General features: G+C 38.6%; 2 protein-coding genes across 2 annotated transcripts; one reads left to right on the top strand and one right to left on the bottom strand.

Annotated features, from left to right (window-relative positions):
- Nucleotides 1-2,513: 2,513 nt before the first annotated feature.
- On the bottom strand, nucleotides 2,514-3,718 carry LOC120714373 (heat shock protein 30-like). The gene has a single exon (XM_040000555.1). The coding sequence runs from the start codon at nucleotides 3,207-3,209 to the stop codon at nucleotides 2,571-2,573; it is 639 nt and encodes a 212-aa protein (XP_039856489.1). The 5' UTR covers nucleotides 3,210-3,718; the 3' UTR covers nucleotides 2,514-2,570.
- Nucleotides 3,719-5,173: 1,455 nt separating this feature from the next.
- stbd1 (starch binding domain 1) lies at nucleotides 5,174-11,581 on the top strand. The gene is made up of 4 exons (XM_040000554.1): nucleotides 5,174-5,319; nucleotides 5,409-5,709; nucleotides 6,676-6,953; nucleotides 8,692-11,581. The coding sequence occupies exons 2-4, from the start codon at nucleotides 5,415-5,417 to the stop codon at nucleotides 10,624-10,626; spliced, it is 2,508 nt and encodes an 835-aa protein (XP_039856488.1). The 5' UTR covers nucleotides 5,174-5,319; nucleotides 5,409-5,414; the 3' UTR covers nucleotides 10,627-11,581.
- The last annotated feature ends 801 nt before the right edge of the window (nucleotides 11,582-12,382 follow it).

Raw genomic sequence — 12,382 nt, forward strand, 5'->3', positions numbered from 1 at the left:
TAGAATTATTTCAAGGATGATGGGGGAGACAATCAGTGGGGGTTGGATGATGTGAAATTCAAGCATCTTTTTACAAGATAAAGTAAGATAATTCTGCTCATCATTAACATTATCACAAAAGATTTCTTCTTCACAAGAATAAGAACAAAACATTTGCGTATTACAATTCATACTCTGGATCTACTTTTCAAGGTGATATGCTTCTTGATAATGGAGTCTAAAAAAGTGATCTAAGTACCTGTTCTCATACTTTAACACTCATAAAAAAAAAAGGTCCTCCCATATGGATCACCCTGTGGTCAACTCAAAGATTTGTTTTGAAAACAAACTCCTCGTTGCACAGAGTGAGACAAGCCCAGTGGACATTATTGGTCTAAATGTGACATCTAGTGGATATTTCATTTCATTTCATTAAGTGCTTTTAAATCTAAACTACGAATCCTTGAGGCCAAGTCCATAACATGTAACTGTTTCAGTTAGATTGATTGTCATTTTAACTGACTTTTTTATTTTTATTTGAATTTTATTGAATTTATTTTTTATTTTATTTGTATTCTTTCACTTATTGTTGCATGTGTGTTGTTGCTGCCTGTGTTTGAGTAATTTCTGTAACTGAGAGACATCTGCTGCTGCCTATCTTGGCCAGGTCTCCCTTGAAAAAGAGGTTTTTAATCTCAATGGGATCTTCCTGGTTAAATAAAGGTTAATAAATAAATAAATAAAAAATATCAGGGTTTTATACTACTTATATAGGGGAGACCGGGGATAGTTGTAACATTTTTGACATTTCTGTCTGTAAATTGGAGCTCTTTTAAGGTAGTGGATTCAAAATGTAATGCAAAGTATTTACATGTCTCAGCTATTAAATAGTGCAGCTATTTTCTCTGCAGCACAATTACCCATTGCATGGTATGGCCTCAAACACGAAGAGTGAAATGTTACAATTAACCCCATAGTCTGGGTTAGTTGTGACATATCCTGGGGTGAAATGTAACACAATGAAATAAGGGTACTAACAAAACATTAACATGTAATCTTTGTTTATTCAACACATGAATGCACTTACATCCATTTATGTAGCTGTGTGTGTGTGTGTGACAGAATGCAGAAATCTAACTTTTGAACATATTCCAACCCCCCAAAAAAGACAAATTATGGAATTTTCTGCAACTGAATATTTCATTAATTTTGGTTGGTCTTCCTTGAGTTTGGCCTCATTGGCTCAGTGGGCATTATAACCTACAACTCTTGCACCAATTTTGAACATAACAATGAAGCTGAAAAAATGTAGTTGTTCACCAGCATCGCAATTCCATTACTTTTTATCATGGCTTACCTTGGTGAGGTTTGCAAAGTGCTTCAGAAAGATGAGGAAATCTGTTTCTTGCACCCATCCTGATTTATTTCCACTACCAGTACTTCCTACTGGTCCATCTCTGACACAGTGGTCTGCATAATGTATGTGTGGGAACACAAACAGTGAAGTAATTGTGTTGCCAATGGGATTAACCACATATACAAAGGTGACCAGTGAACCTCTCTCTGCTGATGTCGTTGCCCCAACTTGTTTAATTTAAGTTAAAGTAATAGTGTGGTAAGTTGTAACATCTGCATTATTGTTACAACTAACCCAGACTGTTGCTGTTACAACTGACCCAGACTCCTATAGCCATGAACTAGCTAACATTACAGCCAACGGCTAAAACATTAGCACTTTTCACATGTGATAGCAGAACTGAATTGGGCATGCACAGGATGAGTCACATCATTTGAAACTTAGCCCTGATTGGAGAAATTGGAAGTGTTACAACTGACCCATGTTACAACTATCCCTGGTCTCCCCTATATAAGTAGTATATAAGTAATATGTAAGTGGTACAGGCTGGGCTTTTAATTTATTAATGATATCACCATGACAATACAAAAGTGCATGAGACAGTGAAATAAAGCATGAATAATTTTACATTGCTATAATAACATATGAACGACTAAAACTCTGTACTGACATTTTATATGTTGAACAGTTATATCCAAATCTATTTTACAATATCATCAACATTAATGTTTTCAGCTTAGTGCTGTGTGTTGCTCTGAGTTTCTGTCCTGCTGATGTTTATTTTTAAAATAAAGACATTTATTCTAAGGCCAAAATCTCACTTGAAGAAATATTTAAAAATTTTACAGTCTTTTACTTTTTGTTGACTCTTTCTAGTTAAACATAGAATCCATCTACATACTTGTTTCTGACTGTCTGTAAACTCAGTTCTATTGAAAGTTTAGTATGTTAAACATGCACAGCAATTGTCCAAAATGGAAACAATAGTGGTTATTTAACATTTTCCTACTTTCAGTGAAAACAGTTTTATTTTTAAAGTTTTATAATATAAAATAATTATGTGAGTAAAACTTTTACTTTATTTTTGAAGCATTATTATGAACAAAAGAGTAAACCATGGTTTACCTTGATTGCCCATGGTAATACATTTAATAAAAGCAGTTAAAAGAGAAAGTGGATTCATATTTCAAAAATTACATTCAAATGTTTCATTTGACACTGGTATAAACAACAATCAGTCCATGTTTTCAGGTTTGTCCTGTGTGCTGCTGTGTGTCTCTGTCCTGCTGTCTTCTGCCTGTGAACACACACTCTGCTGTGCTTTGTCCTCTGAGCTCCTCTTGATAGTCAGCTCTCTCTCAGCCTCTTCAACACACGGAGCTTTGGCTGCCTGGATGTGGAGCTTCCCATCTGGAGACAGGTGGCAGGTGATGGCTTGAGGGTTCAGTCCTTCAGGCAGATCAAACTCCTGTCTGAACTCCTGCAGTCTGTAAGAGTACGAGCCTTTCCCGTCCTCCTGCTTCTTCTCTGTCTTGCCACTGACTCTCAGCTTCCTGCCCACCTGCCTGACAGACAGCTCCTCTGGGGAAAAGCCTCGAGTGTCCAGCATCAGAGCAAACTTGTCTCCCTCTTTCTCCAGCTGGACGGCAACTGGCTGCACAGCCATGCTGCTTTGGAAAGGATCGGTCTCCTCCAGGATCCTGTGTTGAAGTTTATCCATCAGCTCCAGACTGCTGCACAGCTCCTGTAGGTTTCTCTGCAGGAGATCCTGCTGGTAGAACAGAGGCTTGATCTCTGGCCACAGACTGCGTACAGGCCAGTAGAAGTCCATGAATGGACTGAGTGCAGACTGGACTCCATGAGAGCACAGCATCTTCAGTGGGTTTAGTGTTGAGTCCTCTTCTTGTGAGATGAAACACTGTTCAGGTGTCTGTTTTCTTCTTGGTGTTGCTTGTCTTGCTTTCTGTCTCAGCAGTGAGACTGTCCCAGTTTATATATACTAACTGGAGGAGTTCCAGAGTCTTTGGGAACTTTCCTGCATTTGCCACAGATCTCCACATGATGGAGCTGTTTCCCAGGAGTGCTTACTTTACTCAGTCTTTCCTGTTCCATCAGGAAGTTTGCTACTAGAATTAATTTCCTGACAGTGCAGAAGTGGTTTGGGATGAACTTCCAATTTCTCCTGGGTGGTTGGGGTTCGATGGACCAGATGAGTATAAAAAATAAACGTCAACTTTGAAACCACTTATTTTGTTTGTAAAACAAGTTCTCATACAGGTAGACTGGATTATATCATAGCTCATTACATTTCTCACAGTTTAATAACAGACAAACAATCTCAGCAGGTTAAGCTCATGAACGGTTTTACCAGTGAAAGTAATTATTAGCTGTAGTGTGAATGATAATTTTGAACAATATTTAAAGTACAAATAAACTGACATTAAACATGATTAAATGCATCTTTGAATCATTGTTGCTTTATGCTTGAATGTTTGCACAAATCTCTTCAAATTAATGAATGAAAGTGAATTTAAAATAAAAAGACTTATTGAACTTCTATAAATAACAATGTCCTTTGTATGTTTGTATGTTTAATTTTTCATGTCTTTGTGGATTGCATACTGAGCTGATGTCTCTGTGTTTACAGTTACTCATATTTGAAAATTAAGGCTCCTATTTTGAAAACAGTTGATGTATGCTGAAAAGAAAACTCGACCAGAAACACGTTTAAGTGAATCATTAATTATTGGTTTGAATTTCATTTTTTTATACTTTACATTCATTCTCAATTACTGCAAATCAAATGAAAGATCAATTTAATGAAATCTTTCTTTCATTTTGACTTTAAAATAAAATGTTATAACAATTTGGATTGAATATATGCTTAAGCACAAGTTAAAAACGGTTTGGCAAAAGTGGATAAAAATTTAAGAAATTAGTATTTCTTGGATTCATATTTCAAAAAATACATTCAAATGTTTTATTTGACACTGGTATAAACAACAATCAGTCCATGTTTTCAGGTTTGTCCTGTGTGCTGCTGTGTGTCTCTGTCCTGCTGTCTTCTGCCTGTGAACACACACTCTGCGCTGCTTTGTCCTCTGAGCTCCTCTTGATAGTCAGCTCTCTCTCAGCCTCTTCAACACACGGAGCTTTGGCTGCCTGGATGTGGAGCTTCCCATCTGGAGACAGGTGGCAGGTGATGGTTTGAGGCTTCAGTCCTTCAGGCAGATCAAACTCCTGTCTGAACTCCTGCAGTGGAGGCGACGACAGAAAAAATATCCAGGTTTCCTGAAGTTTCAGGTCATTTCTCCATTTCTCCACTAGGTGTAGCTGCTACTCAAGTTTTTTTTTTTTAAATATAATAACGTTTTTTTTAATAGACCACCATATTTATATAATTTTGTACGTTATATATATATATAGTCACCGTATCGGTTATTTGATGTACCAGTTCGTGGTTTTATTACCATTAGGTAACAACTATAACGTTACACAGAACACGGCTATTTTTGGTCACTGGTGATGTCGTGTAACAACATCAATAACGTTGGCCTGCACGTTTCACCGGTCTCATTTTATATAGCTCATGGACCCTCGTTCAGATATGGAAGACATGAAGGAAAGCTCAATTAATTATATCAATTTCTGTCATAAGTCTTAAAAAAAGACGCACTGACCTCAGAAATGTACACGTCTCATGAAGGAGAAATATTATTAAATACAGACCCAGGCTTTCTACATAGTCTCATCAAATAATATTGAGCCCCCCCCCCAGTGGTACTAAATCCTATCAGCCCACCCCGTCACGTCCGTTTTCAAGTGTGCTGCGATGAACGTGTGCAGTGGTTCGTCTGCGTTTTATCAATGAATTCTGCGCTCCCGTGATCCAATCAGCCAATGAACAGCTCGCACCTGCAGCCGTTCACAGCTTGGTAGCTTCAAGAGGTCACTACACTTTGAAACGTGGAAGGGAGAGCGTGGTGAGTTTTTAACAGCGACAGTTTTCAGCAGGGCCTTTAAACCGATATTAGAGCAGAACGGCTCATTCTTCTTCTCCTTTTAATTACAGATTGTAATGCCGGTGAAAAATAGCAACACCGTGGGTTTGGAGAGACGCGTGGATCTGGCCTCGCTTTTCTGTATGATCGGGCGGCACGGCCCAGCCGTGGCTCTGGCCGTGATAGCCATGGTGTCCATGGTGGCAGGTTTCATCATCTACCGAACAGTGAGGGGGAAGCGGAGAAAGGCCACAGCCGGAGCCACAAGCACCGACAGTGACAGCAGGGACGCCGGAGCGGAGACGCTTATACCGCCGGATCAGGAGCCGGAGCCGAGCCCGGAGGTTTTGCGCATCACGGCGGACTCAACAGGTACAGATTCGGATGAAACGTTAAAACCTGCGAGCTGCTGCAGTTTACTAGTGCGGGAATTTTACGTATAACTTGATCTATATTATTATTTCGTAGCTTTGGTGGTAGATTCAGCTTAAGCTGCGTGCGCGCAGACGTCAAAACCGAGCGTACTCTCCTTTCTTTCTGAAATACAACACTATAAGCAGCCCATAATGGACTACAGCTCACAGTATACTGGTGTCTAGCCTTGTCACAGTCACGGCTAAGGAAACCAATTTGTTTTATACAAAAGATTAGCTCTAAAATCAAAGGCAGATGTCCAAAAACAGACTTTTTATTTTTTATTATTATTGCAAAATTGAAAAAGGCTCCTCACACATTGTTGCATTAGTAGCTTAAAGTAAGATGACAACCTTGGAGGTCTCGCCTGTTATATGAATTGTTCCTGCAGGAACAATGCAAAATGTCTTTAATTACTTTCAGTGTTTGTTTGAAGCACCATGATATCTCAATGAATGGGCACAAGAAATGTAGCTAGAACAAGTCTGCGTATTAACATTTGATACAGAAACACTCAAACTGAGATACAATTGACTGAGGCTTTGCAAGAGGTTATGACTAAAGAACTGTGCTGATTACTTGTTTATTTCATGAAGAATGGAAAATTGATAAGTTCCAGCAATGAATGAATACATAAATAAATAATCATCTTGCCTGATTTATGTCTGATCGTTAAACTTGTCAAGTACAAGCTACTCATCCTGTCAAATATTAATAGACCATTTTAATAAAATGACTGCCAGTGATTAGTAATGACTTTAATTTTTAAGAGTGCTGTAATTTGGGTCACTTCTCATCTACTCTGACTAAAATGTATGAAGTGATCTAGATTATGCAAGTCAGATTCAGTACATTTTAGAAATAAATCAAAATAAAGTTAATATTCAGCGTGTGTTTGTGTGTCTCTTTCTCCTGATGTCATAGTTGTGAGAGCTGAAGGATCTTTAGATGTGGAGGAGGATACTGCTCTTAAAATCAGGCATCGGCGTCTCACTGCTGAGAAAAAAACGCCGCCTCACCGTCAACCCAAAAGTGACTCTGTACAAAACAACAAGCACAGCGCTTCAGTGCAGCAGGTAGCCGAGCTGCATGCAGAGGAGGAAGACGAAGGTGCTGAAATTGATGTGGAAACTGATGGCACAAATGGCACTATGGAGGAAGGTGAAAATGAGGTGATACAGAGCCACAAAGAAGAACTGAAGGTAAGCGGTTATCTTTACAAATTGCATATTTTGCCACAATTAAATTCACTTTTGGTAAATGAATGATTGTCTTGGAGTACAACTGATCGTGAAATTTTGCCATGGCACATGTATTCTATTGTTCAGTTACCCTTCTGTCTAGATCCCAACAACAGCAGCCACCATTGATTAGAAACCCAGCAGCTAATGACAATGAAAGTTGGCTACCAGTGGGTGGTGAAATAATGTTAAAGGTCTTGAACCCTTACGTTATCACAACCCATTATTGGTTGTTTTTACTGAATGTGAGATATTGGGGTCTGAAAACCCCAATATTGTCTGATTGATATATATATATATATATATATATATATATATATATAGATATAGATATAGAACAGCATATAGATATAGATATAGATATAGATATATAGATATTATATAGATATCTAATATATAGATATCTATATATATCAGATATTCTATATTATAGATATCTATATATATAGATATCTATATATATAGATATCTATATATCTAGATATCTATAGATATCTCTATAGATAATCTATAGATATATTATTCTAGATATATATATAGATATATATATAGATATCGATATATATATATCTCTCTCTATATCTATCTCTCTCTATATATATCTATAGATAGATATATCAATAGATAGATATAGATATAGATATATATAGATAGATAGAGATATCTATCTATAAATAAAATTATATTTTTTTTTCTTAAAGTGAAAGTCAAACAGATTTAAAGAAGTTAAACTCCAACTTCAGCATGAACACTAATATTGCTTCAGCTTTTCTGGATTTGTAGTCATTTGTTCCCACAGGCAAAATAACCACTGATTCAGCTTTAATGCAATTATGCCTGTTTTGCTTAGATGGCTTTACATCTAATCTATCTTTGCTCTGTATTGGTCAAAAGCTGGGAAGTGGTTAGCTTGGCTAAAGTGATGGTGTGACTTGGCAGCCATTTTGAATGTTTTGGGGTTTTGTTTTTCCCTTCGGTAAAGCCCATATCTGAATGTCTCAGCTTACCAGCATTTTCTGTGGTTGAGCATAAAGACCACATGCATAGATTCCCCAATGACGGGCAATTTAAACAAAAACAAAACTTAAAAAAAAAGAAAACAAACACACACATTTTGACTTTGCCCCCAAACATTGCTTGTAAAGCATTTCGAAACATTCTGGCTTCATTATTGGATTAATCAAGAGTGCAAACATAAACAGCTTTACCGCACATGATTAGCTAATGTTTCATGCTTGGATTGTTTGGCTCTTTGGGTGCAGTCTCAGAGGTTAGTTTAGGGCAGGGGTGGGCAATTCCAGGCCCCGAGGGCCAGTGTCCTGCAGGTTTTTAGAACTCACCTTGGGTCAACACACCTGAATCGCATGATTAGTTCAATACCAGGCCTCTGGAGAACTTCAGGACATGTTGAGGTGCTAACTTAGCCATTTAAATCAGCTGTGCTGGTTCAAGGACACATCTAAAACCTGCAGGGACACCGGCCCTCGGGGCCTGGAATTGCCCACCCCTGGTTTAGGGCAAAGACTTGCAATGGGGAAATGAGTGACTTGATAAAATCTCTATGTAGTTTACATATTCTCCATTAGTTTAACTGAAATGCTAGTTTGGTGGTGGTCTTTAATCCTTCATATTTTTCTAACTATTGTGTGACTGAAACATTAAGACCTAAAGATTAAACATATGTATTTTTTGCATCTAGGTACTACAAGAAAAAGGCCAAGAGGATGATGTGCCTACTGAAATGGAATTGTCGAATAAGGAGGCCAGTCAAGAGGAGGAAAACCTTCTGGACATTTCAAAGAGCACAGAGGCCAACTTGGAAGAACCAATTGTTCATATTGAAGACATACCTGTTGCTTCCATCTGTTATTTCAAAGAAGAGAATCTTCAAGGTGTCACTGATTTCTCTAATGATTATAGCAACAATCACCATTTTCCAGAAGAAGAAAAGAAAAGTGGTGGTGAGGAGGCAAAAGAGGAGTTGGTAGATGACCAACTGACTTCTCAACAAGCTGGGATCAGCTCCACAGTGTTTGTTGAAGTAACCAAGCTACAGGGCCAGTGTCATGAGGTGATGCTATCCTTTCAACAAAATGCTGATGAAGACAATGTGAGTGATTCAACTGATATAAACTTCAACAGTCACCTGCTACAATTGGCTGAACAAAACAATGAAAGTGAGCTTGCCTGCAATCAAGACAGTGATGTAAAAGAGGAAGTACCCACTGAGGACATTGCCTCACGTGATGAAGAAAGTAATCCTTCAAGTGTAGTACTGGACCACACCCTGCCCTGTTTGAACCATATGATCGAACCTGAAAACGCTGATAATGGTGATTCTAGCAGTGTAGCCGATGATGCAAAGGCCCAAATCTCTGGCATTGGGGAAATCTCCAGCTTGTCATCAGATCAACAGCAACCGCAAAGCAACGTAAATGAAGATGACATTTCCCAAGCTCTGGGAGTCACCAGTGGGGCTGCTCCTGTCACATCTGAAGACTGTAAACTTCCTGTACTTCAGATTCCACTGCCCTCTTTTGAGCAAAGTGAGCCGACTTGGTCATCCTCTGGTCTTGGTGGTGAGAGTGGAATTTCAAGCATGACTGTCAGCCCTGATTTGCCAGATGTTATCAGTGAATATGAAATGCCAACTGAAAATGTGGCTCTCACAGTAAAAGATGATGCACAGTTCAAAGAGCACACTGAGGCTCAGAATAGCCTTCTTGATGATAAGGCTCGATCTGCCATGAATGAAGATCTAGCAAATGTGATATCCAGATCTTACCCATCGTATTTTTCCCAGCAGCCCCTCAGTGAGCAAATTGACTGGGCTAATGACAGTTCTTTAGCAGCCAATGAAGACATATTGGGACATGAAATTGAGGATCGCTACTATAGAGAGATGGACCAGGCTATAGAGCAGATGGCAGCCAATGTTACTAGCTTAACCGATGAGCTCTCAGTGAAAACAGACATGAAGGCTGATATCAAGGTTGTTGAAATCAATCAGAAGATGGAAAGGGCAGAGAAAGAGAAGGAGGAAGAGGACTATGAAAAGACTGAAATCAGTATCATGGAGGCAACTATGGACAATAATGAATGGATCACAGATGGAAACTACCAAGTTCTTCCCTGGATGAACCAGTCTGTCCCTCCTTTTGCCCAAAACCACACACAACCTGAGCCAGTTTCTACTGAAGCTGACCATCCAGGTGCTTCTGTCACAGATGCTACTTGTATAGATGCATCTCTGTCCTTGAATGATGTGAAACAGGCTATCCCGCTTTCCCCTGTTCATGAAAATGGCAAAAAGGTTGTGGCAGTCCAGCCGATGTCCCAGAATGTCAATGTGACTTTCCGCATCCATTATCTCACCCACTCACCACACCAGAAGGTGGCCATCACAGGGAGCCAGCAAGAGCTGGGGAACTGGAAGAAATTCATCCTGCTCGAGAGAGCCAAGGATGGGAATTGGGCCACTGTTGTCAGCCTGCCTGCAGAGAGTATCGTGGAGTGGAAGTTTGTGGTGATGGACAAGGGTGAGGTGTGCCGTTGGGAAGAATGTGGAAACCGCCTCCTGGATACAGGCTACGGAGACGACCTGCTTGTGCACAAATGGTGGGGATTATTGTAAACTATTTGTTGAAAAGGCTGCAGTTTGAGATCAGCAGGTGCACCATGCGTTCAAACTGTGTTCACAACCAGGTAAAGTTGTGTTTATGTTTGTCAGTAAATTGATAAAACATTATGATTAAATTTGGGGCACAAGTATTGGTTCAAACTGGGCTAATTTTGGTTGAAAGCAACTGTTTCTACTTGATACAGATTGCAAATTTCCAATTTTATAGCAGAAACAATAAATGATCTTTTAGTGTTAAATTCATTAGTCTATTGAAGTGAAATGCTCTTGAACCTTTTTTTTCTTATTATTTGTACAAGCAAAAACGTCAAACTTGAGCCTTGCGGTGTCTTTGTTTCCCACGTACCAGTTCTCCCGAGAATGGCTTTGACTTCTGCAGTTTTAAATCATTTAAACATCATTTTACTAATATAAGACTTGGAAGCATGAAATTTCAACCAGATTTATTCTAGTATAAACCTAGATGCAGTATACAGGTGACGGAAACTTCCAGCAACACAATTCCCTAACAGACTAGCTCTTATAAAACCTCTGATGGGACCTTCTAATAGCCAGTAATTAGGTATGCGTTTTCAGGGACCGGGAAATATTTTGATCAAAACACTGAACCATTACACAAGATGGCTTGATTCCCCTTTTACAATACCACTGATTATGCAAACTACTCCTCCTTAACAGGATGATTTAATGCAAGCGTGAATGAAGAGATTACTGTCCATATGCTGCTTGAATATGCCTGTCTATAAGGATAAATGCACATAATTAAATTTTACTAAAGCAATAAATACAGCAATAATTGTTCCGTACGATCGTTGTTACATCAGGTACTCTTAACGCGTTTACCACTAAACTGTGATAGTTGTAACTTCAATGCTGCTTTTATCTCATGGGACTATTTGCATGCAAGACAGTCCCATTGTTGTTCAATAAATGTGCCTTGTGAAAATAATTTTCTACTGTTGTAATGCATCAAACGTGTCTTTTGAATAATTTGATTAGCTACTTATCTTAAGAGAAAATTATTCACTAGTTATCTGGTTCATCATTTGGTTCTTAATCGTGTAGTGTATATAGCCTTTGTCTCAGATTCTATCATTGTATCCTGATATGAAATATTGAGATGATGCTACTTAATGTTGGTTATTGTGGAGATGGTTATTAAATAAACTAATCTTAAATCTCATTCCTGAATGTTTCTTAAGCATGTAAATTTATTCAAAACTCTTTAAATGCTTTAATACACATTTAAGAAAATAGTGCATTAAGCACTACATTTGAAGAACACAATTTTATTTATTTTAACAAAGAGCTAACATATGAGGATATGTTTTGCTGTCTGCTAATCATTTACAGCAGTTGCAACAGACCAAACCAGATGCAGTTGGTTTTTGAAGTTATTGCACCAAAAAGAAAAACCCTTTCAACTTTCAGACCACCTCTATTTCCCTGTTTTTTGGAACCATTGGCAAAGACTGTGACCTTGTTTTGAGTCCAGCTGGCACAGAGGTGTCTCATGCAGTGGAAAGCATCATTAGCGGGGATATTTTCATGCCAGCTTGTCAGCTCAATTCAGCAGTGAGCTGAAGGTGACTCTGCTCTATCTGGAAAGAAATGTTTTTGATCTTCTGTTCTAGGAACTGTGGATGGTGACCAATCTGCCTATAATACAGGCCAAAATGCAGTCCTGTTAGTTACCTATTCTGTGCAGCAGAATTGATGTTTTGTGAAATAATCTAACAGTATGAAACTA

This window comes from Simochromis diagramma, unplaced genomic scaffold, assembly GCF_900408965.1.
Source record: "Simochromis diagramma unplaced genomic scaffold, fSimDia1.1 OVJJ01000596.1, whole genome shotgun sequence".
Lineage (NCBI taxonomy): Eukaryota > Metazoa > Chordata > Actinopteri > Cichliformes > Cichlidae > Simochromis > Simochromis diagramma.

What these genes read in the sequence shown, in the direction of transcription:
- LOC120714373 (XM_040000555.1), bottom strand. Translation starts at nt 3,209, where the DNA reads ATGCTGTGCTCTCATGGAGTCCAGTCTGCACTCAGTCCATTCATGGAC.
- stbd1 (XM_040000554.1), top strand. Translation starts at nt 5,415, where the DNA reads ATGCCGGTGAAAAATAGCAACACCGTGGGTTTGGAGAGACGCGTGGAT. An exon ending in CATCACGGCGGACTCAACAG is followed by an intron (nt 5,710 to 6,675) that starts GTACAGATTCGG and finishes CTGATGTCATAG; the next exon opens with TTGTGAGAGCTGAAGGATCT. An exon ending in GCCACAAAGAAGAACTGAAG is followed by an intron (nt 6,954 to 8,691) that starts GTAAGCGGTTAT and finishes TTTTGCATCTAG; the next exon opens with GTACTACAAGAAAAAGGCCA.